The sequence below is a fragment of the Anser cygnoides genome, chromosome 1 (assembly GCF_040182565.1).
Source record: "Anser cygnoides isolate HZ-2024a breed goose chromosome 1, Taihu_goose_T2T_genome, whole genome shotgun sequence".
Classification (NCBI taxonomy): Eukaryota; Metazoa; Chordata; class Aves; order Anseriformes; family Anatidae; genus Anser; species Anser cygnoides.
In genome coordinates, this window is record NC_089873.1 from 27211668 (window position 1) to 27237981 (window position 26314).

A 26314-nucleotide genomic window follows, 5' to 3' on the forward strand; every position below is an offset into this window, starting at 1 on the left:
TTTTTTTTTTTTTTTAACCAGAAATCTTATATTTTTAGAAATATCACAGCTTCAGAAATACTGCATCTTCTTTCCTGGCTTTGTCAAGAGCAATGAACTTCTGTCAGTGCCCCGAAGATCCTACTACTAAACAATAGCTAAAATCTGCTAGTAAGACATCTGGCCAACAAGCCTTATCTTATAACAGAAAGTTTAATCTCTATTTCGAAGTTCCCCTGACAGATTTATCAATCACTTCACACTTGAGGGTATTTTAGACAACTTAATACTTTAAATCAATTCAGAAGGATGCTTTCCCGATTCTGTAATTTGCATTATGATTTAGATCTGGGCAGAATTCAGCATAAGTGTCAGCAACATTTTACAATGATATCCATTCTTCCTTCCACTGGTAGATATCTTCTGTCATTCATAATGACAGGTAGAATGTAGATGACAGCAAGTTTCTTATCCATTATTCCTATCAGCAATTTACCTGCTATATTCACATTCTCCAACTAATGCTTTAGAATAAAAGAGTATATTTACTACTTTCAGCTAAAAATGTCTAGAGCATAATACACTATTTTAAGCCTTGCCTAATTGTATTTTACTGAAATTTTAATAACATTACAAATAACATTACAAATTCTAATTTTCTCATTAATATCACTTAAACTCTTCTTAACGTTGGATGAGAATTCATAATATAATTATGTAACCTATGTTTCCAGAATGTGGAAGAAGTAATTCTTTTACAAGTAATCTAATACTATTAATTTCATAAGGCCTTATATTCTTCTGCTAGAAAGAGTAGTTACTTTCTCCAAACCAGATAGGCACAGTGTTTAACAACAGTGTAGCACACACCATCCCCTCAAAAACAGGCCATCCACAAAATGTCCAATGGCTCAAGTTGTGAAAAACAAACAAACAAATAAAAAATGCGCAGTTAGTCACTGTGAAAACTGGGTCGGTGCAGACAGACCATATGTTATTACTAAGGTTTCTTATATTTTACTGTTATGTTTTGGCTGCACTTACAGGTCATATAATCCTCTTCCAAACTGCAAAATTGAAATACTTAGTTCAAACTTCTGATGATATTTTTACTCTTTCTCATATTGCTTTGCAGACAGAAAAGAAAATGTTCTCACAGATTCTTATTGATTCTGTGCCCTTCGAGATGACCAACCCTTCATTTTGAGAATTGTCACTCTCATGCAGATTATACAGTCAAGTATTTAATTTTTAAAGTTTTACTAGACTAACAGTATTCTCAGGTTTTCTGATGACCATAGTAAAATGAATATTGTGATCATTTCCTAGTTAAAAATTACCAATTAAACAGGTTCAAAGAGAAATAGCATGGAAAAATAAAAGCATGAAAACCAGCTGTAAAAGCAACATTATTTTTCACAATCCTATTTTTTTCTTTGGTTCACTTCTGTACCATGCACTATAATTCTTCAACATCGTGGTGTACAGGATGGGGCACTATGAAGTTTAGCAAGTGTGTTTTTAATATCTCTTTTGGGGATTCTTTTTATATCTTCTTACATGAGTGATCTTGGCAACAGTGAAAGCATGGCAACTTCTTGTTCCCTGATAAAAGGAATTGTCCTTCCCAGTTTTAGTGCTGTTATTGCAGGATACACATCAGTGAAAGAGGAGGCTATAAGCATTAACATTCCACTGGGACTAGCCAATGCTTATCTGTGAAAGCATCATTTAATGAAAAAGTTGTTTTTTATTTCCTTATGGAGAAAAAAAAAATTATATATAATATATATAACGAGACTGCCTGTTGGGATAAGAAAAAAAGTGAAAACCAGCTAAAGGGGTTTTAGTAGAAATGATCAAAGTGAGGAGATAAATCTAGCCTAACTGGTAGCTTTAAATGAAACAATGGATAGTTGTCAGAGTGACCAACATATGTTTAAAAAAAAAAAAAAAAAAGGAGAAAACGAGCAGATAAAGTATCAGGAGTTGAGAGAACAAAATGCCGAAACCATTATGGGGTATTAAAAGACAATGGGGATTTTTCAGCTAGAGCCAAATAAAGTTCAACAGAAATCACTTCAAAGAAGAGTATATCTGTGCATGTAAAACAAAAATCCAGAATCTAGAAACTCGCATTGCTTGAAAATGTATGCCAGCATCACAGAAAGCCCTAGAAGGAGGCTGCATGAAATTAAGTCAAATTTGCCACCTACCAGTCTCTTTGGCCAGTATTTCTTCTAGTACATTTTTTTCCTTCTTCACACGATCCTGTTTACCTATTCTCCTACCCTCTTATCCTTTTGTCTGCACTTATTTCTCAAATGTCCCATATCTTGCATATTTTGTAAAAGAAAAAATCAGCGCGAGGTTAATGTTATGCACTAATTGCAGCAGCTGTGTCATCAGCGATGGGTTTCAACCCCTTGCAGAAAACACCAGCTTATATGACAACCGAAGACACCACCTACAACTGTGAGTACTCAGGCACACTCGTGTGCCGGCTGGTAAGCATGGATGTCACAGCTGCTCAAGGAATGGCAGGAGTAATGTCATTGAGAGCAGCGTGTGCATATGTGTAACTGGAGGCACAAGGAGATATGTCAATTCTTGCCAATCAGGTCCTGTGGGGGGCTTTGGAGTACCCCCTGGGAGAAATATAACCAAAACAGAGCACTACGCCAGGCTTTAACCAAATGACTGTAAAAGACTTTAAAGGGGGGGAGTTTGAAATGTAGACAATATAAAGCGTAGAAAATCATATATCTGCATCACCCAGTGAAGCAGTATTACCTCAAAACCATGAAGCTGTTCTTATTTCCTCAAACACAAAAGCAGCTTTTGAATGTCAGGAAAAACAGGAATATCTATCAGCCTGGCACCTGGGATACTTAAACATCCATGGGATGGGGGTGGTGCCAAAACAAGTCCAGAGCATCTGTCTATAAACTGAGGCAACTTAGGAGACTGTCATTAATAGAACCAGTGCTCCAGCACTCTGGTTTGTCTTAATATAGGGAAAAGAACTCACAAACTCCTAAGGCAAATTGCAACTTTCTTTTGCTGGGGAAAGGGAATTAATTTACTTTTATATTGCTATTAATGGATGACACTTTAGCATCAGCGTGTTTTAGAAAAGGAGATGTTTTTCTTTATTAAAACACTAGTGTGTCCAGCACCCTCCGAATCCTACAGTAAGATTTTCAGTTGCTCTTGTGTGAAATGCCATCAGTTTGCATTAACCAGTATAATAACTAAACATAATTCTCATACAGATTGTTGTATTTCAGATGATAACGTTATGCCTTATGGGGCTAAAATACTATACAAGAGAGTTGTCTGAATGTTACTGTCACCATCACGCCTTACCAATGGCATGTTTTACTTTGTATTGGTCACACAGCTGCAGTTCAGCTCCTCTTGCAGTTATGGCAAACAAACTCTTGCACAAATTGCTTGCCCTTCAAGACAGGCTGTTCTAACAACCCAAGGAAGAATCATCTTAAAACAATTGGTGGATAGGGAAAAAATGTGTCCCTGAATGGCAGTCAGCTTTCTGGACTATCACTAATCATACACGTAAACAAGAGATTAGATGTTGTAAGTGGTTAATTCCCAGTTTTAGCGCTCTTAAGGATTTCCTTCAGGATGAGGGTAGTTGAATCACTTATTTAAAGAAATGCTGAACTAGCAAATATTCCCTCACTGTCACTGTCTGCCCCGTTTCTTTTTTAAACAACTCATTTCAGCTAATCAGGATCTAATGGTCTCCAAGATCTGCTGTAAAAGCTATTTGTTTCCCAGTGCCAAAATGGTTGGCTTGAGAAGCTAATTTAGGATTCAGAGGGGGTATGACTGGATGTGGGAGATATTTTTTTTCTCACAATTTTTAATAGATGTAATTACAGTTTATATGACTTCTGAATTTTGTTGGAAGAATTCTTCTGTCCAAAATGAACCCTAGAATGCCTGAAGTGTAACTATTAAATTCAAAAATAACATACGAAACTTTCATACATTTAAGCTCATGCATGATGAAAACTGCAGGAACAAATGTATTCTTTTATGAGTTTCCTGTCTGCCTCTCACATCTCAACAAATAAGTGATGATGAATTGACCATGTGAAATATTCTGCCTTAAAAGTCAATCCTAACTAATGAACTAAATACACAAATTAAAGAGATAAACAAGAACAACTCCAAAGCCTTGTTTCATAGGTTATTTTAAACAAAACCAGAAAAAGACCATAAAGGAAGTCTAGGAAAAATGTATATCACTATTGATTTTGCATGAAAGGAACTTAAACACATTCATTATGATCTGCTGTGCAAAGCACTTAAGTGGACCAAGTAAGGTTTGGTTAGATATATAACCATAACAAAATGCCAAGTCTTTCCGAAGTTTTCCCATCACTGCTACATATGCAATCTGAATCCTTAAATGCAAGTATTTGCTGTTCTCTCTTCTAGTCCAGGAGCATTTCTGATCATAGAAAAACTTGGCTTGTGCTTTGCCAAAGCCAGTAGGTAGCTGCAAAAGGTATAAGGAGAATTTCCCTGACACATTTGATTGACATACAAGTCTGATAATAACTCAGTGAACATCCACAATCAACAAAATAAGGCAATTTCTCAACACAAACAGAGCACAGCACAGCACAATTTATGCTTACCAAGCTATCCACATCTATGCTTGAGTTTACTGCCCACTGCAAGGTTCCCATGATGTTCATGGCTAAAGTAAGAATAATGCCAACTCGGCCTGGTCCATCACCTACAGAGAGAAACATATATTCAATATATATGCAAATAAAAAGCTAATAGAGATCAGAAAATTAATATGGATATACCATATACAATACATAAGATACATATAACATCTTAAAATACATATTCAAATTCTCTCTTTTATTTGATGCAGAAAACATGGGTTTGTTGATTATACAAAAAGATTCACAGTTTAGTCATCAAACTCCTGAAAAAAATGAAGAAAAAAATATGTCAGTTTTCCAAATAAAAACAGGAACAAATTAAAAAAAAAACTACTAGGTCTTCAAAATAAAAAACTAAAAGGGGAGATGAAATATTGTTTCCCTATGAATTTTAGAGGAATTAAAAGTCTCCTAGGTAACAAAAGTATTGTAGATGCATATTTTCATATAGAAAGTATGTGTTTTTTTCTTTTCCCTTCCAAAAGTCATGAGAGCTCCCAGTACAGTAAACAGAGGATAATATTTCATACGCTATACAATATTGGATGAAATGTGCACTTTTATATAATTCCTTCTCAACACTGAAATATGATCAAATTACATTTGGATGTTGTTAGAATAAAAAACCTCATTCACAAAATCAGCAACTCCTTGTTCATCAGCTGTCATAGCAGTGAAACTATATCCAGATCCTGAACAAAAAGTTCCGTGTAAAACTGGGGAAAAGGAGTATACTGCCAGAGAATGAAGATTTAAAAACAACAACAGCAACAACAACAAAAAACGTACATAATGAAAGCATACTGAATTAAAAATTGTATTAAAATTTATTTGTAGCTAAACCTGCCGAGTTTTTCTACAAAACTGAACTGTTCCGACACATTGGGAATTCTCAGCTCCTACTCTGCTTGCCAAAGACTGGCTTCACCTGGCCCAGCCACAGACAGCATTTCAGATACGAGCAAGACAGTAAGGTATACAGCCTTTCTCTTTTGTCTTATCTCATTTTGATGGGTATTTTGAATGGAATTTGCAAAACTTCACATCAGGAAAAAAGTCAGTGGGTGGGAATTAGAAAACTGAATGAGTACTTCTGCTATTGATGCGGTTTTAAGAGATCATTAAAACTTACCATGTCTTACTCAGCCATTTGCAAAATGAGAGGAATATTAACCTTGATTTACTGAAAAACTTCAAGCTATACACATGGTAATCACCATCCAAACATTTCGGTACACTCATGTGGTTACATTAATGTGGTTTAGAAGCCACAAGACTACTTTTATAGCAATCATAGTCAAGAAAAGAAAGTTCTGGCCCCTCAGATATTATTTGCAAACTAATCCTTTCTATGAGTCTTCTGCAACAGCAGATTGCACACAATATTGTTTAATTTCTATTTTAAGTAAATCATATTTTCCGTTTTCTGACATACTTAAATCAGTGAGTCCAATGTATGCTGGAATATACAATGATGTATTTCCATCAGAAGTGTCTACAGCTGAGCTGTTGAGCAGAAGCAAGACTTGCATTTCAGTATTCCAGTAAAGTTAACTGTACCTGTAGTTATGATAGAGATGAATGCCACAGCACTGAAAAAGACAACAAAAATCATTTCTATCCTCATCTGGAACCAACGCAGCGTTGACAGGTAGAGGAACCAGTTTGCTGTGTGTAGGTTCAGAGCTTTGTGAAATAAGGTTTCAAAGTACGGCTGCCGCCCAAAGGCTCTCAGCGTCCATAGTCCTTTTAAGCTTGTAACAAGATGTGTGAATATTGGACTCCGAGCTGTAAAGTGTTTAAATAAGAAACATCATAAACACTCGTAAGAAAATACCTTTGATGTAACAAAAATACACAGCCCTGTGCTTTAACTCTCAGCAGTGTAACTATTGTCATTGGTTTAATTTATATTAAGTAATCCTAGCACAGGATATACAACAACAGCATCTGTGGGAATGGGTTGAAGTTCCATTCACTGGCAAGCCAGGAAGACACTGAATGCGTCTTCTAATTCCTCATATTTGGCATGTTACTTGGGGAAACTCCTGGTCTGCTGTAAGATGTCACAAGGGAAAGAAGGCTCCTCCCCAGCCAAAATGAATTCCTACAGTTCTGCAAACTCCGTCACGTAAAGGTTGTGCCGTTTGTTGTTGTTTGCTTAGCGCAGCTAGAGTACTTTAGTGCCCTGGATTCCACTCTACTGACACGGTGGTAACTTTAAGCAGATTTTGCATGATCTGTTTAAAGTGGTGAGACAGTGCTGGATCTCTGTGAACATTAAACAAATTTAAATTTATATCTGAGGAGCTTCTGAGTTATGCATGAGTAAAAGTGAAGATGATCATCAGTGTTTAAGATTCACAAATAACTAACTGAGGATCTGCCAGTTTTCTGTAAAGCCAGACCACAGTCCTGATCTGCAAACCCACACTTCAGAATCATTTTTTCCATTTTATTGGGCACATGTTAGTCTCATAGTAGGGGGAGAGGAAGAAATTTAGTCAAATAACTTATTCAGAAATAAGAATTATATGCAGCCATAAAAGAAATATACAGACATTGAATTTTTTTCTTATAAAGAAAGAAACTCTTGGCGCACATAAAAAGCCTGACCACATTTTTTCACATTAAGTTTACTATCAAAAAACTGTATGTCAGGACTTTATTTGTTTTCAGCTGCAGTGGTGATAAAGCCCAGCTTTAAATAGGTCTTCTCCATCGCTCTTTGGCAGCAGAGCACTCGGTATTGGCTGGATCAGTAACAGCAGTGCTTTTAAGGAGATATGTGTTCTACTCGCAGAGACAATAGCATCTTACAAGAGAAAAGGCAAAGAAGAGGTGAAAGGGTGAATCACTTCTCAATTGATTTGTTGCAGATTTAGGAGTCTACCAATTTTGCTGCTCATACCTTCAGATTCCAGTTGTTTCAGCTGCTGAGAAGTGTGGATGAAGTATGCCCTTAACACAACAAAGGTTGCTATCACAGGCACTGATGCCAGGAAGATGTAGGGTTGTAATATTGAGACTACTGTTATAGCGCCAATCACAATCAGTATTAACTGTAGAATGAAAGAAAAATACTATTGATATAGTAAACTTGTCATTTGACAGACTAGAGATTGATGATGAATCTCCTTCCCATGGCAACTGTGTATTGTTTTGAGAACCACAAAATGCTAACCTAAGTACGACTTGCAGCTGAGAACAAGCCTCTGTGAAAAGATCAAGAATAACTGAGACCAGATCTATGACCTAGAGGAATGGCTGTCATCTTTTCTAATACACAGAAGAAATGTTTTCTGTAGTACAGCCAGTATTGCAAACTTCTAAATTATGAAGCCACACTCACACACAAAACAAAACAAAACAAAAAAAAAAAAACAAAAAAAAAAAAACTATGCACTCACTCTCCAGTTAAAATTGTAAGAATGATAGTTGCTGTATCTGCAGCCACCTCCCAGGCCTACTGAAGCTGTCCCTGTCTTTCCTAGGCTAGGTGTGCTAGATTGTCAGAAACTGAGACCCAGTCTCCTGCAGATTCTGGGACAATCATTTTTTCTGAGGATTAGAAAAAATGGGAAATAGTACATCAGCACCTGTTCCAGGGACTGTAACCTACATATGAAACTAGTGATTATAGTCATTCTGATCAGAAGACAGGAGATAAGTCGTAAGAGAACTTGTGGTATTACTTAGAAGGGAAAACAAACAAACAAACATGTTTTAAGGAGACAGAAGACTCAAACAGAAAAAAAAAAAATCATTCCAGAGTTAATCTATTTAACCCACCAGAAAGTACTACCATTCTCCTAAGACCTCATCCTCAGTAGCTCTAAATCAGGTCTTGGTCTTTACTCTGGAAACATCTTAAGCACTAGGGCTGTTTCTGTCTTATACCTGAATTGGTGAAAAACAGATACATCCATGTATGCAGAATAGCAAAAGTCTGCTTTATATAAGAGTGTTACCTTTCACACTAAACAACTACTTCAATCTGCAAGCTTATCATCTGAAAACAACTGCAAATGGACAATTTTGACAAAGATGAATATCACATTGAAACATCACTGTAACTGACCAGCTCACAGAACCACAGCATGGCTGAGATTGGCAGGGACCTCTGGAGCCTACTTGCTTCAACCCCTGCTCAAGCAGATACACAGAGGTTGAGCTTTCAGGACTGGAATGGAGGCCAGACCAGGAGACATGTTCCAGTGCTTCCTCTGTGTCATCATTTTGGAAGTCACAGCTGGTGGTAGAGACAGCAACTCAGCCAGCATCCAGAGTGGCAACGACTGCAGCAGCCAAACTGGTTAACCAATGGTGGTTTATTAATTTAGGGGAAACACAGTCAAGACCATAGCTATAAATGCCCAGTGAGTTCACTATGATTTTCTGAGTGAGTCTCAAAACTTATTTTATATATATTATATATATATGAAATATATATATTATATGAGATATATATATATATATTTAAACCCTAGGGAATACCAATGTGTGCTAACAGCATCTCATATGAAGGATTTCCAAAAAATTATGACCCCCTTGTAAGAAGACCCCTCCTGTCTTCTACCTGCACTGGTAGAAGACAGATAGATGTTTAAGCTGGTTGCAATGCTACTGCAGTCATTAGCTGGCTATAACTCATACTCAAAATGTATGGAAGCAGGCCAGATGGCTGTCAGAGAAAACATCACATCACACATGCTCTCTCTTGCAATTGATGTAAAATTAGTAGGTTTTCTTCCTTTTTGCATAGCTGGGTGTATCTCAGTGACTGAAGAGAAATCCTGGGGCCTCATTTATCCTGGATGAAGAACCATCATCCGTAAAAGGAGGATATGTCTAATGCCCACAAAAGTCCTAAGAAAAAAATGTATCATGACATCCACTGCTGCAACAAAGAAGGAAGCAGTGTCCTTAAATATGAGAGTCATGTGAGTCATCTCATTCCCATAGAAGAGGGAATGAGAACCAGCTCTAAAATTTTGTGCCAAATTCTTGGGAAAAGCTCAGAATTCATTTGCATATCCCAATGACAAACTTAGGCAACCATAAACTGAAGGCTAGCGGACAGCAACTTTCCATCTCCGTCAGACTTGGATTTGGGCATCCCAATAGACTTAGAAGTCTTTTTTTTCCTGTAGATCTCTGCACCTGGGAAGGAATAACCACAAGCCACAGTACAGGTCGGAGACCGACTTTTCACAGAAGGTTCTGTGGGTCCTGCTGACCATGAGCCAGCAATGCATCCCTGCAGCAAAGAAGGCCACATTGCCTGAAAGTCAAGGAAAGTGATCTCCCCCTTCTCTTCAGCACTGGTGAGACAGTAACTGGAGTGGGCTCTCCAGTATGAGACATACAGACATACTGTATTGAGTCCAGTGAAAGATCATGAAGGTGATAGAGGACTGGAATATCTCACATATGAGGACAGACTGAGAGACTTGGGATTGTTTAACTTCAAGTAGAGAAAGCTCAGAGGGATTTTAGCAGTTTGTATAAATACGTAATAGTATTTAATCTCTATTTATAAAAAATATTTTTATAATTTATGTATATTTAAATGTCATCAGGTATTTGGAGTGGAGTAGAGAAGACAGAGATGGACTTTTCTCAGTGTCACCCACTGAAAAGACAAGAGGCAATGGGCACAAGTCAAAATTTACAAAATTCCACTTAAACATAAAAACTTTTTTACTATGGGATGGTCAAACACTGGAACAAGTCACTCTGAGAAGCCGTGGAGTCTTCACCCATGTGGATATCCAAAATCCAGTATGGCTGCAGTTGACCCTGCTTTGAGCAGAAGGATTGGAGAGGTCCCAGGCCCTAGGTCCATAGGTCCCCTCCAACATCAACCATCCTGTGACTGTGATAATCAGCATATAAAGAGAAAGTCGTACATGTAACTTCTCTGTATCTTTCAGATTAATCTGACATTGTTTATTGCAGCGTCCCTGGAAGTCAGAAGCTGCCAAACAAGTCTGAATCTACAGAGGTCTAACAGAAATGTTTTATAGGGGATGACTAGTAAAAAGTGTTCAAGACAGTGGGTAGGTTCAATGATCTTCTCCAGAAGAGTGGGGGAAGACAGAGTGGCTTATGGTGCATGTCCAAGAACCTCTGCAGTTGAGACTTAGGAGACTGAGGTATACCTATGAGACCTTAGACTATAGGTTAGCTTCTGAAAGGCATCAGAACAGAAAAGCCAAATCTAGGGACTTTCCTTATCATTGAAACCTGACAAACTAGTCAGCTTCTTGTACATGGTTTGACACAGAGACAGACTAACAAAAATTGGTTTGGAATATCTCCTCCATGGCAGATCCAAAACATCAGAAACAAAAAAGCCATAGCAGAAAAGACAGCAGTGAATCCTGATTGCACTGAAGATGACATCAACAACTCAGAGAAGTTCTCAGTGTCCATGTATACTGATTCAGCAAAGCTTCATGACTTCAGGTGGGCACAAAGTAGTGCTGTAGTTTTCTTGAACCTCTTAAGGTAGAGCTGCACTGTCCTCTCTAAAGTCACAAGGCAAATTTATCAATTACTGACGAAGATATAGGGAAAGGGACTTGGTTTTGAACAGATCATCATGTTGGTAAGGACTGCAAATCAGAGCAAACTCACAGATGGAGCCAAGCAGACTGTGCAGCACAGTGTTTGTGACAAATAAACCTGACTTGCATATTTCCTACATAAATGTAGAGAAGAACAGAAGTGCCATGGATAATTTTCATTTTATTTTTAAAATGTTCCAGGAGCTAGCTCTATTTGAGGAAAAGCTGGTGTTGTAGCATTAGTGCTACTGAGGGGTTCTGGGATCCATATAGGGCCACAGAGTCTCAGAATAGGCAGGATTAGGAGCAAACAAAGGCAGCCTCCTTGAAAAACACTGGAATTTCTCTCTGTATTTCATCAGTGTTCTCTTCAGAGTGAATGATTTGGAAGGTCATTCAAAACTCATCAAGATCCTACAATGCATGGAGTTTCCCATGAATTATGCTGGAAACAAGTGTTTCCATCAAAAAAAAAGAGACAAAGTCTGAAAGTCTGCAGTTCTACAACTCTTAAGACATAAAATTCTTCCAAAGAATTCCTCCTCCTGAAGCTCTCTTTCATCACACACATCTAGCTCATGCCTTGCAGACTTGGCTTAAATCACAGAGACAAAGGAAGAAGGAAAAAGGGAAAAAAAAAAAAGGAAAATAGTGAAAAAGGGAAAAAAAAGAAAATGGTAAAAAAGGAAAAACAATTAAAGAAAAAAAGGAAATAAAAGAGGAAAAAAGAGAAAAGAGAAAAGAACAATAAAACAAAGAAGGGAAAAGGAAAATCAGAACTGCCCAACTGAGAGTTGAAAACATATTATCATGGGTGAAACTTCCAAATAAAGCAGGCCAAGAAGAGTTTCAACAGAAGATAAGAGAACAGAAAAAATGAAAATACATTCAAACAAGACAACAGGTAAATTAATTTTGATGCTACCTAACTGGGAACAGAAGAGACTAAGAGGATAATATCATGAAAATGACTGGATGCAATCAAAGGAATTGCATTAAAAATATTAATCTTGAATAAAGATAACTGAAAGAAACCAAGGAATGCCTTTTGGAGCTGAATGTGGACAGCAGCAGGAGTACTTGTAGTGAAGAGAACTGCAAGGCAAAAATGTTTCTGAACCTGAGTACTTACAAGTGGTTTGCACAAACAGTGGAGGTAGACAATGGGCAAGAACTCAAAAAAAGAAGCAATGAAGTTGACTAACAAGGTAAGCAGCTATGTAAACAGAAGTACAGACTGAAAGAGAGTGATGGGATTTGATTCTGGTCATTAGTTCTTATTAATATGATTAAATATCACATCGTTATTAAAATAATAATTAATATTTCTTTTCCATGATTTACAACTGAAACTTTACAGTGCTATAAGAGCAAAATCTAGAACTTTTGTTCTACAAACCTGAATGAGGTCAAATACTGTAAGTGGAAGTAAATCATCCAGTATCGCCGTATCTTTTGAGAATCTGTTAAGTATACCACCTATGCATTAAGAAAAAAAAATAAAAATAAAAGTAAAAAATAAATAACACATTTTTAACACTCCTTAAAAATCCTACATTTATTACCTTAATCAAAAAAAAAAGAAAGTGTTATTGTTGTTTTCTGAATAAAAAATACTAAGGGTAAATACAAGATTTATATTCTAGTACAAACAATTTCATTACAGATTAATAGAGCTACATCATGGATGAATTTGGTTTCATAACGTCTGTTTCAATTCTTCAAACATCAGAAAAACTCCAGAAAAAAATGTAATAAGAACAAAGAAACAAAATTAAACAGGACAGAAACAGACACAAGGCATAAGGTCTGTACCTCCTATGCAGCAGACTTTGCTGAGGCACAGATAATCTGCATATCAGCATTTGTATGAATTTGTACACCATTATCTTAGTTTCTGAGCAGAATTATTGTGTTAATCACCAAATAACAACAGAATTAAGAATATAATGGGAAAATGAAGAAGAAACCCTGTGTTACATTGCCATTTACCAATGCTCCCTTTAATCTAGTATGCACCAGTAAGTGCATACTAGTATGGGAAAGGAATTTCACGTACAGCAGCAGACAGAACTTGTTGCACCAGTTATATAATGAACTCTGTATCAACTCCAGAGACAAATTTGAATATGAATACCATTATTCACACTAACTGATGTTTTATGACATTTTAGTAGGACTACTCACGAAATACAGCACTATTTATCATCCACTTCTGACTCCTTGTCACTCACCACATAGCTGACTATATCTTTTCTATCACAGTTTTAAACAAAGGCTATTCATTAGAACCTCTTCTGGTTTTATTGTCTAAGAGTTTTAACAGTGCACTTTCTCTTTATACTCCAACTTAGAAGGTGATATTTCAGAATGAGAACTGACAACTGAAATATGCCATACTTAAAGTGCAACCAAAGCTCATTATAAGATTCACAAATTACTTTATGTAGCAAACTTTTACCATTCAGCTTGACTGACAATATTAATGGAAAGCAACAGTATCCTTTAACAGAATAAAAACTGTTTAATTAAAATAAAACCCATACATGAGTCAATCAGTTCCCATCCTAGTTACCTGCTTTCAAAGAGTTGAATGCTGACATAGGTGCATGGAGAACTGCATGCACCATCTTCTGATGAAGAGTTTTAGACACTGTTATAAGTGTATGCACAAGGGGCAAGCCTCTGATGACTCCCATGGCCAGAAAGCTGTCTGCAACTCCCGCATAAATATAAATCATGTAGTAGCTGCTAGTGTTGGTGATGATCACAGGGGGATTGTCACTGGTAGTGTTTTCTGGTTGTGTTGTATTTACTTTTTCAGCTGTGCTGTGTGATGGAAATAAGAAATAAATGTATTACCAGAAATTGCAAGTTTCTTTCTTTTATTTTCTCTAATAAACGGCAATGTTTTTAAACATTTGTTTAAAAAGTTTTTAAATTATTTTAATGATTAGCTATATGCTTTTCCCATAATTTTTAATAATATCCTGTATATATAAAATATAAATCCTGATCTACCTCAAGTGCCAACAAGGCAAAGTTACTGTGTGTGTGTTCAGGTGCCAAGGCAATATTTGCCATATTCTTCTCCTCAGACATCTTTGGTGATGCTGGTGCATTTGTAATACTTTCTAAAACTAGTTGTTGTTGTGCAATTAAGTGTTTTTACAAAGATAAAAATTAAGCCATAGGTCTGTAACTATGAATCCTCCAATAGTTTTCTCCAAACCACTGTGAAAATATACTGACTCTAAATCTATTTATTGCCCGTTTAATCATTCACAGAACTTCTGTTAACCAGAAAAAAAATAGCTTAAGTGCTGATAAAGGTGAATTATTATGAAATAATAAAAATCAAATACCTTAGTGACTTATTCTAAGGGGACATCAGCAAAAATTCCCCCTCAAATCAGACCTCAATCACCATATGCTTCCTATGCTCAAACATACAGATTTAGTGCTGCAGGACTAAAATATGGATCAAAATCATTAACCCAGGAAAAGCCATACTGTTGCTCAACATGTTTTAACCTTCATCTGCTTGACCCTGCAACTTTTGGGAATTTTCATAATTGAGCAGAAGAAATCATATGAATAGGGTCTCGTAGAAACAGTTCACTTCAAATATTCCTAAGCAAATATCTCATATTGCACCAGTGAAAGACAGTGATGAGCCACAACATGTTCAGGAATATCAAGTCCACACATCTCTAGAGTGAGCTGACTCAGGAATTGTTTTGTGTGCATCACCACATATCTAGTAATAAGGCATAAACCATTTAATTGTTAGCACTTAATGAAGTACCAGCTTAAGATAATGTCTACATAAGGTATTTTGATCACCCATTTAAGAACCACTTTATTAAATATAAGCTAGTGCCTATCCACATGGACCTCTGGCAGAACTTATTAATTATTTACAGTGAAAATCAATGTAAAGGAGTCCCCATTCCCTCATTAAACAATCATAACTACTCACGTTTGAAAATACAATAACATAACAAGAGAAGCAACCACCTGTAACGAGAGAAAACAGTCAATTTTTTGTCTTGTCACATTATGTTCTCCTCACTTACCTTTTTTCACTAACATTACAATTGTTTGTAGAGAGAGGATTAGAAACGGCTGGAAATCAAATTTCCCTGAAGCAAAAACCTTGTCAGATCTGCTCCTCCCTCCACAGAAACCATTTAGCGCATCCCATCAGCAAGGTACATTTAGACTTGTATGACAATCTGGCTCTCAAGTGCCTAAATATTCCCTTATTGTTTTTTACCATACTATTACCAAAGGCTTGCTAATGCATTCCTAATGACAAGGAACATTCAGTGTAAACTTTAACATATTTTAAGTTTTAAAGACTAATGTTTCTTGATAGCCCCAAAAAAGCGCGTCTCTTTCCCAATATATTCAAAAGCAGCTATTCAAATACGAACATCAAACCTTTAGCATTTCTGCTCTTGTATTGCTGTTCTTGCCAGCTGATACCTAAGTCTGATAAATCTATTTGTCTGATCTTGTTTGATTGTTAGTTTTACATAATTCTACACATAAACTGTTTTAGTGATTTTTTTTGTTTGTTTGTTGGTCGGGTGGTTGGTTGTGTTTGTTGTTGTTGTTGTTTTTTTTTTAATGTGAAATTCAACTTTTTTTATTGTGAGATGCTTCAGTGCCCAACAGAAGTTTCTTTTATAACACATTTTCTTGTCTGTCCACCAAGCCAGTGGAAATCTTCATCTAGGCCACCACATATCAGTCTGGCTCTTTTTCTCCCTATGATTTCTTTTCTAGGAGTCTAAATGTAGTTTCTAGGATCCTCTTACCATATATTTTATGGTACTGGTACAGGAATGTGTTATGATAATACCTCAGCACATAATTAACATCTTCAGCTTGGGAACTATTAACTTTTGCAGGTCTTATAGTAAATAACTAAAGAGTAAGACCATGATAGCCTGAATTTAAACATTGCTTTTACTTAAGCAATAGTCACGCTGTGGAGTTTAACTTAGATGGATACATTTTTTGTCATCAGATTTGTTCTTCAATGAGAAGGTGAGGCTTTTAAATTATTTTAAAAGGTTTTAGTCTAGTTTCAAAGCAAAAATCTGTAATTGATATTGGAAATGTGCACCAAATATAGAACATAAACCTGATGTACCTTAAAGTTAAAATTTCCTTTACCCCTGCAACTCACATTTAGCTTTGCTGATGTAGCTTTATACTGCCATTTTCCACTACCATGAAAATAAAGCTGATGTGATAAGAACAGCTATACATTAAAATGCTTAATCTTACTTTTGGAGATGGTTTAAAAATTTGGGATCTTAAACCAGACTCAAACTCCAGGCTCTATTTCTGGTCCGGAAGAATAATATAGTCATCCAGAACACAACTTTCGTGTAAAGTTAGAATATCATGTTCTCCAGTTATGATGATAGTAGAAGTTTGAATGCCAACTGAGAATTGTTAAAAACCCTGCACTGACACAATCAGACAGAAACTAGTCCTATGTTCCTAGTGGATTCTTCTTCCAATCTATGTTGAAATATGTCAAGAGAATATGGTATTATATTTTATAAATTGGCCTATGAATGCAATCCCATTAATCTCACAGTCTTTTCTCTTAAACTTGTACCATCCCTCAGGAAAACAAACAAACAACAAAAAACTTAATTTAGGATATTAATCATAAAATAGGACACTATAAAATTATGTAGATATGTTAAAAGTCTTTCTTAAATTGAGACAACACAAAAAGCAGGAAACTTCCATTACATGGAAAATAGACAGCCTTGCACGATCAGGCATATGATCAGGCAGAAGTTCTTCAACATGTGTTCTGACAGTGCTTTCCACTGTACTTGGAAAAAGTCTTCTCTGCACACTGCAGGAACATCTCGTCCATCTTTAAATGCCATCACAGGCATTCTCACTCCCCACCCTTCTTTCACTAGGAGAAAAGCTAATAACTCATTTTGGAAAGCAATTCTCCAGGATTTATGTATGCGTTCTTTGACAGTTTTCTAGTACTTATTGTTATTAACCTCCCAGGGATCTGCAAAGATATCTTTTAATGGAAAATGGAAGATTATTCACATGTGGACAAGAGACCTGCTCAGGACAACAAGTCTTATTTATGGTACCACTCAGCAAGTTATTTCAATTGATGGGTCTTCTGTTACCATGTACTAATCACTATCTCTGGTGAGCAATGCTGAACTAAACAGCAGAAAAATGATATCCAAAAACATCATTTTAACAGCAGTTGCCACAAAGTAATGCATACATGAGCAAATTGATTTATCCCTTTATATTTCTATTGCAAACAACATAATTTGAACAAACATCGTAGTAAAATGACAGCAGGAAATTTTCTTACCTCAAGTACGAAGATAGCCACACACAAAATTAGTACAAAAACCAAGCTTTTGTGGGTGGTAATGTATCTGAAATAAGTATTCCATGTGGTAACAGTACCCATACTTTCAGCATCATCACTAAAGCATTCCTGGCAAAGAATTGATAAGATTGTATTTAGAATTATAATAGTATCCACATATGAGAAATACTGACACATGAATGCCATCATTCTTACTGCTAACTCACGACTGCTGTCATTCCCTCTGCTGACTGACTCCAAATAATTGAGCTGTAGCATTCAGGCTACAGGCTGAGAGAGTTGAGATTACTTAGCCTAGAGAAGAGAAGACTCCAGGGATATCTTATGGTGGCCTTCCAGTACCTAGAGGGGGCCCTACAGGAAAGATGGGGAAGGACTCTTTATCAGTGAGTGCAGTGACAGTAGAACAGGGATAGTACAAGAGGGTGGGTTTAGGTTAGATATAAGGAAGAAATTCTTTACTATGAAGGTGCTGAGGCACTGGAACACTTGCCCAGAGGAGCTGTGGATGCCCCATCCCTGGAGGTGTTCAAGGCCAGGTTGGATGGGGCTTTGGGCAACCTGGTCAGGTGGGAGGGGATTGGAACTGGGTGGTCTTTAAGGTCCCTTCCAACATAAACCATTCTGTTTGAACCATCTATGATTCAAATTGGATGATAATGGCTAGAGAGGAAGGTACTGACTGATTGAATCATCTTTGCTATAACAACACAGTTTGCAGATAATTTGAAATTTTCAGACAGCACTGAAAGATACAACCAAGATTTGTCCAGCATTTCTAGAAGTCAAGTAATAGTTAATCAATAGCTATTTTCTTTCAATGTATTTTGAAACATAGATTATTAATGTGCTGTTAGAATACATTCATAAATAATTTCAGGTACTTCATTCTGTGGAGACCGATAAAGCAAAAGAAAAGATGGGCAGTGCTTCAGCAAATTATGAATTTACAAGTTTTTTCTAGACTCTTTTCCACACAGGAAACTACTTTAGAAAAATTTCCTATCCTGTGAAAATCAACTGTTGTTTTTTTAAAATAAATTGGGGGGCAGTGGGGGGAATTTTAGAAAGGAAAGTAGTTTATCATGTAAAATTGATAACTATAAGAAAAATGAATATTCATCCAGTTACTGTTGTAAAATGCAAGATTAATTGCGTATTTTCCAGAATGTTCATTCTGCTCTAAGGAACCTGCTTTGGCAGGGGGGTTAGACCCGATGGTCTTTCGAGGTCCCTTCCAACCCCTACAATTTTGTGATTCTGTGATTCATAAAAACAGAGTAAAAAACAGTTTACTTCTCTATTCATTACCCGTATCAGAACATGAGCTAAGCAGTCTGACAAACTTGTCAAATTTGATCAAATTCTAGTTTTAAAAACTGGGCTAATACTTCAAACATATATATTTTTTTCATGGCTTTTGACATTTAAAATGTCAATTGTACATAAATGTTTTAAAATAACATTCTTCCATGTTACAGTTTCAAATTGTAGTGTAAATGATCCAAAGGTGAGATTTAAGTCTATGAGAATCAAATATTCTTTACTTAAAGCCTCTACAGACAGTATTCAAGAACTATTAAAAAAAAAAAAAAAAAGACAAAATAAAATTTTGAAGATTTCAAGTATTTCAATATGGTATTTGAGTTAAAAAAAAAAAAAAAAAAAGATACTTCTAAAAGGTATTCCACAGAGAAATACCGCATTGGGATTCATACAGTCAGGCAAAAAAAGATACGAGGAATATATTGCACAAAATCACTATATAAAAAAAAAAAAAGTTAAATGTAAATCAACACACACCTTCAAATCCTCTTCATTAATTTCATCAGTTATGTCCAAGATGCTTTCTCGAGACAAGCGCCTGGTGTACATGTCTATCTCAGAAGACAGGTTTGTCTGAGGCACCATGGACATTTTCCGAAATGTTGTACTCCCCTTTTTGGAAAAGTGTGGTCCCTGGTTCACAGAGGATCCTGTCATCAGGTTTAACACAGATTGCCTCCTCCGAACTTGCAGCATATGGTCGGTGTTTAACATGTTAGTCCGAGGCAGACCCAGGTCTCCCTGTTCCAAGTCAGGTACCAGTGAGATCCTCCTTTCTAGTGGGTCGTTGTGGCCATCTTCCATCCCGTTGACCTGTGTCCCATTCTTCTGCATTATCGAGAACTTCCTGCCTGCATTAAGTGGGTTAATAATTATGGAGTTCTTCCTTTTGTCATTAAAATCTGATGTTTGTTTAAAAGATTGCTTTTTTACTTCATTTCGTGGTCCCGTGCCTTCTCCTTCAATGGAAAATCGTCGGAGAGTCTCAGTTATAATTGAATTTCTTCTCTCTGCACTGAATTGATCAAAAGAATCAAATCCCATCAGCTCTGAGCTGAAGTCTGGCCGTTGACCCTGAAGTTCAGAAAAAGTTCCATAGAAATAGCAGCTTCCCTCATGTAAGATCAATATTTTGTCAGCAGTCTTCAAATGTTCCAATTTTGAAGTAACTAAGATCCTAGTTTTATTTGCCATCAATTTGCACACACAGCTGTTAAAAAAAAAAAAAAGTGTTAAAAAATTATATTTTTCTCTTCATGATTAGACATTGCTTTTATCCCTTCCATTTTCAATCCATCCCTCCCTCCCAGTATGAATGGTCTTGGGTGCTTCCTCAAATTACAGAGGAGGTGGTAAGAGTGAGATGTGTGAAGGGTGAGCACTTTGATGCAGAAGCCAAAAAAAAGGGGAAAAAGCAGAGTTCAACATGAAAATGAAATATATTTTTTTTTCATCTCAGGGTAACTTAGATCTATTAGCTCAGTTTCAAAACTTCAAATTTTTGTTGGCAGAAAACTTTATGGATAGCAGTACATGTCCTTACTGTTTTGAACTACACCAAGAGGACAAGCCAGAAGGACAACTTGCTGTCATCCACTTGGTCAGTGGACACTTTCAGGTGACCAGTCTTTCAGCAACAGAAAAAAAATTAGACAAAATACAGATTTTTGTAAAAATGTATACTGAGAAGTATTTTAAAAAGAAAGATTTTCTGGTACACAGGCACATCAGACATAAAGCTACATGCTCTGGAATTAATAAAATATAGCAGGTTCAATACGTAGTGACTGAGCAATAGTGTTTGCACCTGGCCCAGGCCTGTTATGTCCAGTACACTGTCTTAACGTTTTTTTGTACACAAAATACTCACCCACAAGAATTCTTGAACATAACATCCCCAAAAGCTATCATTTTGATCACTTCAGGATTTTTGTATTGTTATTAAATTCTGTACCAATTAGAAGCAGATTTCTGTTCTTGGTTTTACATCGTGCCACTTGATGGAATTCTTAAGTACAGTTTTCAAAATATACAGTACCTTTCAAATATTTCTTTTTCTGTAAAAATGTCTAAATATCCAAAAGGAGAATCCATGAGATACAAATCAGCATCTTTGTACACTGCTCTGAACAGAGAAAATGGAAATGAAATTAAATTTCACAAATCCTATACATTTACATAAATATAATTCAAAATGAGTGCCTTTACAACTTTGCCTCAAAAAGATTTTTCTATAGTATCAATATGGATTCAGAGTTCAGCATTTAATGTGCTTATAAGACACTTTTCAATAAAGCATTTCCTTGCTTCAGACTACATTATATACTAAATTTTTTGTTAATTTCTGTGCAAAGGAAGCAATATAGCTATTTTTTTACATAGGCTATTCTATAGAGCTGTTTAACACCTGAATCTGACAGTCTCTCTAGGTGTACAATGAACATTTAAATAGTTATTTAGTATCTACTCTAATGTCTTCTGATGCCTGAGTGAACATTACACATATATAAATAAATGCTTGAAGGGACTTAGGTGCTGGGACTTAGTTTTAAAAGTACTTTGAAAAAACTGCTGAGCCAAGTGTATTAGCAAACCACAACCTTGCAAGCATTATCTTAAATGGGACAGTACAATATTTTGAGTTCAGGACATGAAAAATTATTTGTAGCTTTAGTCCCTTAAGTCGCATGTGCCTGGACATGGGTCAGTGAGATCTCAACCTATGGTTAAGAAGTTTTTTTATAGATCAATTTCAACAGCAGTTCAAAAAAGGCCCCTTGCCTTCCTCCGTCAGCACGAAAATAGTGTTGTGATATGAATCAGGGTATAATTAGTAAAGAAAACTTGGACAACTGCATTTCAGTACTTTTTAAAGTACCTTCCAAATAAGTTTTAAAAACATTATGTTAAACAATGTGAAAATATGTAACCACCAGGAGAAACAGCCCTCAATAACAGTAATTATATTAATAAACCAAGCAACTTAATCAAAAAATCCTCTGTTGCTCTTGATTTCAGTAACCATACATTATGATGAAGTGGCTGCACAACAACAAAGTTTGTACTGTTCTTGGCACTTTCATCAGTAAAAGTTTGCAGTTTGTTTCCTGGAATAATGGTAGCACTGATTATGGCTATAATTTGTATGGTGGACTTATTAGCCACATATGACTGACTTTAGGGTCCTGGGCCAGGGAGATAACTCAAACCTAGTGCATGCACTGTGTTTTTTCATGGGCCTTTCTTTCTCCCTGTTGCAGCTGCAGGCACCGACAGTGCTTCACTAGAAGGCTGCACTCAGGCAAGCTGCATCTGCTTCTCATGACGGGTGGTTGATGGCACTTCTAGATGAGATTCTGATTTAATACGACTTTGTATAGAGTACACCAGACACATTGATGCAGGCAGTCCAAGCAAATAATGTCCAGTTTATCTCCAGTGCAGATGGGTACAACCCAGGTCTGTAATCCTAAATTTTCTCCTCTAGCTTTCATAGGCCTTCATCTGCAACCCACATACCTGCACACCTTGATGTATGGTGAGTTTAGACTAGAGCACAAACAAAATTCAAAGCAGATACAACTACTGCTTCTGATACATTTAATTGTTCATAAAATAATTATTAAATAGCTGACAATACACAATATCAATTGTATAACACTCCAGTAAATGAGCTGTGATCATCTGAAAAACAACAGACAGGATTACTCATAGAATCTGGGATATAGTTCATGTAAATTTTGGATGAAAATCTGAATTGATTTTGATTGATTGTTGTTGTTGTTCTTGTTTTGGTGTTCCCTGGAATCTTTGCCCGCTCCTCCCCCTTCTCTCTTGTCTTACCACATAAAACAGAAACGGCCATATCCCTTTTCCCCTCTCACAAAACCACTATTAAAATTCACACTGAGAGCCTCCCTATTTTAATGAATTCATTTTAACCTTACACAGGCACGCACATCTTTCACGGGATGCCAGCATGGATCACCATAACTGATTTTACCTCTAGCAAGCATTTCTGAGCATGGCAACCAGCCCAACTTGCATTTGGCACAGAAATAAATGGGACCATTTACAAATTAGAGCTATCATTAGTGGATTTTTGACAACAGCTAAGTGAACCAGTAGAAACACAGCTAATTTGTAAGAAAAACACCTATGCTGTTCTTCTATATATCTTCAAAATTATTTACTAGCTTTGAAAAGCCCAACAGACAAGGCTAGACAGTTACTCATAGGTACCAACTAATGATTGTCTTCCACTTCTTTTTCCAAAAAAAAAAAAAAAAGTCCCAAACTAGTAGCAACACATTTTGAAATGTGGCATTGTTTACTTTTTTGTTAACTATGGACAGAGAACATGTCATTAATTGATATAGAGACTGCATTGTATAAGTGACATAGCAGGGAAAGTTCCTGGAATGCTACTTGATTTATACATTTGCATGACAAGTGTTTCTTTGGTACTTAGAAAGCTACACTTGACATTCTGAATCTCCCAACAGTGTCTTTCATCAGAAAGGAAAGATTCATCTTCAGCTAAGCCATAGCATGTGTCTAACAGCAAACTTTTAAAATTCAATGAATAAAAATAGATGTATCATAAAAAAAATTGCAGAGTAAAACTCAGATTTCTGGTAGTAAAATGAAGTTCCTGATACACTTGGGGCATATTTATATAGTAGAACTTAATCCACATGTTTTTAAGTGCTTAGTCCTAACATTTCCCCCATATATGAAACATTGAACATATGAAACATTCAAATAGATAACATAATACTCACCTTGCTAGTGAGATTCGTGCTCGCTGGCCTCCACTCAGAGTGATTCCACCTTCCCCCAGCACTGTATAATCTTTATCTGGGAACTTCGAAATATCCTGTTAACAATTTTTATTTATTTTTTTAACAATCAGACATGTATTTTCCATATTCAAGAGACGTAAACTACAAACTGAATGGAGGCATAGTATACAGTACTGAACAGACAGCTTAGAAAGAAGTATTATAAGAAAAATAAATACACAGGACTATTTCTTTATTTCTTTCACCTGTTCATGTAATCAGAAATGGTGATTAAACAAAACATATCATTCTACCTCAAAGAGCAATCTCAAGGCACAAGATCTCAAGAACAAATATTTGTCATAATTGCTAAATCTCTATAAAAGTAAAGAATGCACCTTCATACAATATCAATGGTAACCATTAGATTTTCCTCTCAAATAACAATGATAAATGCACTTGCTATTAAAAGTAGGGAAAGCAAGAAGCAAAGTCTAGATGTGAATTAATCTAACCTCATAGAAATTTATAGTTCAGACACTTTCATTAAAAAAGGCTCGCACAAAATTCCCAGACGGGTATGCCAGGAATGCTCAAGGTTTGCAAACAGTTTAGGAGCCAAGTTCTACATTTTAGGCTGTAAGTTACTTATAATTTATGATTATGCTAGGAGTGAATCTTTTGTCAGTGATGAAAACGGGGAATACCATTTCACCCTTATGTGAGGCAGAAAAGGAAGCCAGCAGAGTTCCTTATGCCTCACTGATGGAGGTGGCCAGGAGGTTTTTTGAGTATAAGTAGTTAGCACAGATCCATGCAAACCACAATAACTCATGGAATTGCCCCAAAGCCAGGGAAGCTGACCCAGGATACCAGAGGGGATGGCACATACAAAGGGCACAGGCACAGCAGAGATGGCCTCCTGCTGCTGCTGGAGGAAGCTGTGCCTTGCCCAGCTAGAAAAGTTTTTCTTCTCTAGTTTAAAGTCAGAACTGTGACTCAGGCAAAGCAGGGTTTGCTACCTTTCCTTGAGTAAGAAGGAAATGTTAGAAAACATGCATGAAGCTTTTTTATAAGCATTACTATGTATGAAATCAGAAAGCTGGTGCCTGCCGCTTGACGGAAGAAACAAGCTTATGTTGTTCTGGAGGTTATCAAAATCTTTGCCCAGTCAGAGAACTAAATTGACTTTTTCTACTAAAACAGTGGTGGAGATGATGTGTAATAAAAGAGAAAAATATAGAAGAAAAAAATAATTTCCCCATGGCAGAGTCAGAAAATCTGTCATCTTGTCTGCAACGAGCTAGCCCAGGACTCCCGTTTTCGGCAGTGGTATCTGCATAAGAATAATCCGTTCCAGCTCTGCACATGCAATTCGCATCATTCCCAGTGTGTACAGAGAAGTGCTGGGACACCAAGACTCGGTCTCGGATGCCAGGCTCCCCAGACACCCAGGGCAATGAGATCTAAGCTGAGCTGCTCTCTGGGAGTTAACGTTTCATATGAAGTCAGATATAATACAATTCTGATCACCTCTACTCAGATTTGGACTGCTGATCATTCTCTTTGGGGCATTGCAGGCCCCTGTGGTTTTCCAGAGCAAATAAATAAATAAAAATCTTGCCAGATAAATGTTTCCTTCTTCCTCCCCTGTAAATTGCCCTGACCTCAGGAACAGAGTGAACAATGCTGCTCAGCCCTGGATCAGTGACAGATTAAAGTCCAGCAGCTCAAAGACTAGAAATTGACTGCCTGATCCGCCAGGAAATGGGAGATTCTCCCAGTTCTCTTATTTGATAATAGCATTTACTTCCTGGCTCAGAGGAGTCTGACCTTAAAATCAAGAGGCTCTTATGTATGGAAAAGCTATTGCAGGTGATTTTCAAATGATTCTAATATTAACTAGTTACTTCCCTCTTGTAAAAGGAGAGCCACACAACAAATTCTTGTTACTAATGTGACAGCTAAGGTATTCGCAGACAGAAGGATGCAAAGAATCGTGGCAATATGTTTAAAGCAAGATTATCTGAACATGAAAAAATCATCATCATGAAACATTTAGAGAGAACATATGAAATTCTGGCATAAAGGTTTTAAGGCATTTATTTGAGAAAATGGGCTCAGATCCCTTCTGGTTTCACTATCTATATAGGAATCGTTATGCATCTCTACATTTGACATTTACTCAATGTCTTCACCTGGATGTTAGGATTTCTGTGGTTACTTGTCTAGATATCTAAGCTGATTTCAACAGTTTCCCATTTCTACTAGTACTACAGCCTGCAAATGTGTTGGTGCTGTTGCTGGTTCCTGATTCTACTGTTTCTTCAAAATATAAAATAAAAAAATACAAAATTATTTAAAAAAGGGGGGGGGGGGGAAGTACTGAACCCAGTATATATCCCCCTGCAAACAAGGTAAAATCCTAGTCCTACTGAAATTAATTTCAGAACTCCCATTGTTTAATATGGTGATTGAATTTTGTCAGATATATTTCTTTTCAGGTGTGTCAACATGGAATTTTAATCAAACTTT

The 26314-nt window shown here is 36.5% G+C and overlaps 1 protein-coding gene across 1 annotated transcript in view; it reads right to left on the reverse strand.

Annotated features, from left to right (window-relative positions):
• CFTR (CF transmembrane conductance regulator) overlaps positions 1 to 26314 on the reverse strand; it is an 86272-nt gene that overhangs the window by 20103 nt on the left and 39855 nt on the right. Inside the window, exons 12-21 of the mRNA XM_048050990.2 lie at positions 23780 to 23874; positions 21034 to 21120; positions 19473 to 20205; positions 17649 to 17777; positions 15246 to 15283; positions 13839 to 14092; positions 12663 to 12742; positions 7603 to 7753; positions 6252 to 6479; positions 4653 to 4753 (exon numbers count right to left, since the gene is read on the reverse strand). Of these exons, the coding sequence (XP_047906947.2) occupies positions 4653 to 4753; positions 6252 to 6479; positions 7603 to 7753; positions 12663 to 12742; positions 13839 to 14092; positions 15246 to 15283; positions 17649 to 17777; positions 19473 to 20205; positions 21034 to 21120; positions 23780 to 23874 (1896 nt within the window). The remainder of the gene's footprint in view (positions 1 to 4652; positions 4754 to 6251; positions 6480 to 7602; positions 7754 to 12662; positions 12743 to 13838; positions 14093 to 15245; positions 15284 to 17648; positions 17778 to 19472; positions 20206 to 21033; positions 21121 to 23779; positions 23875 to 26314) is intronic.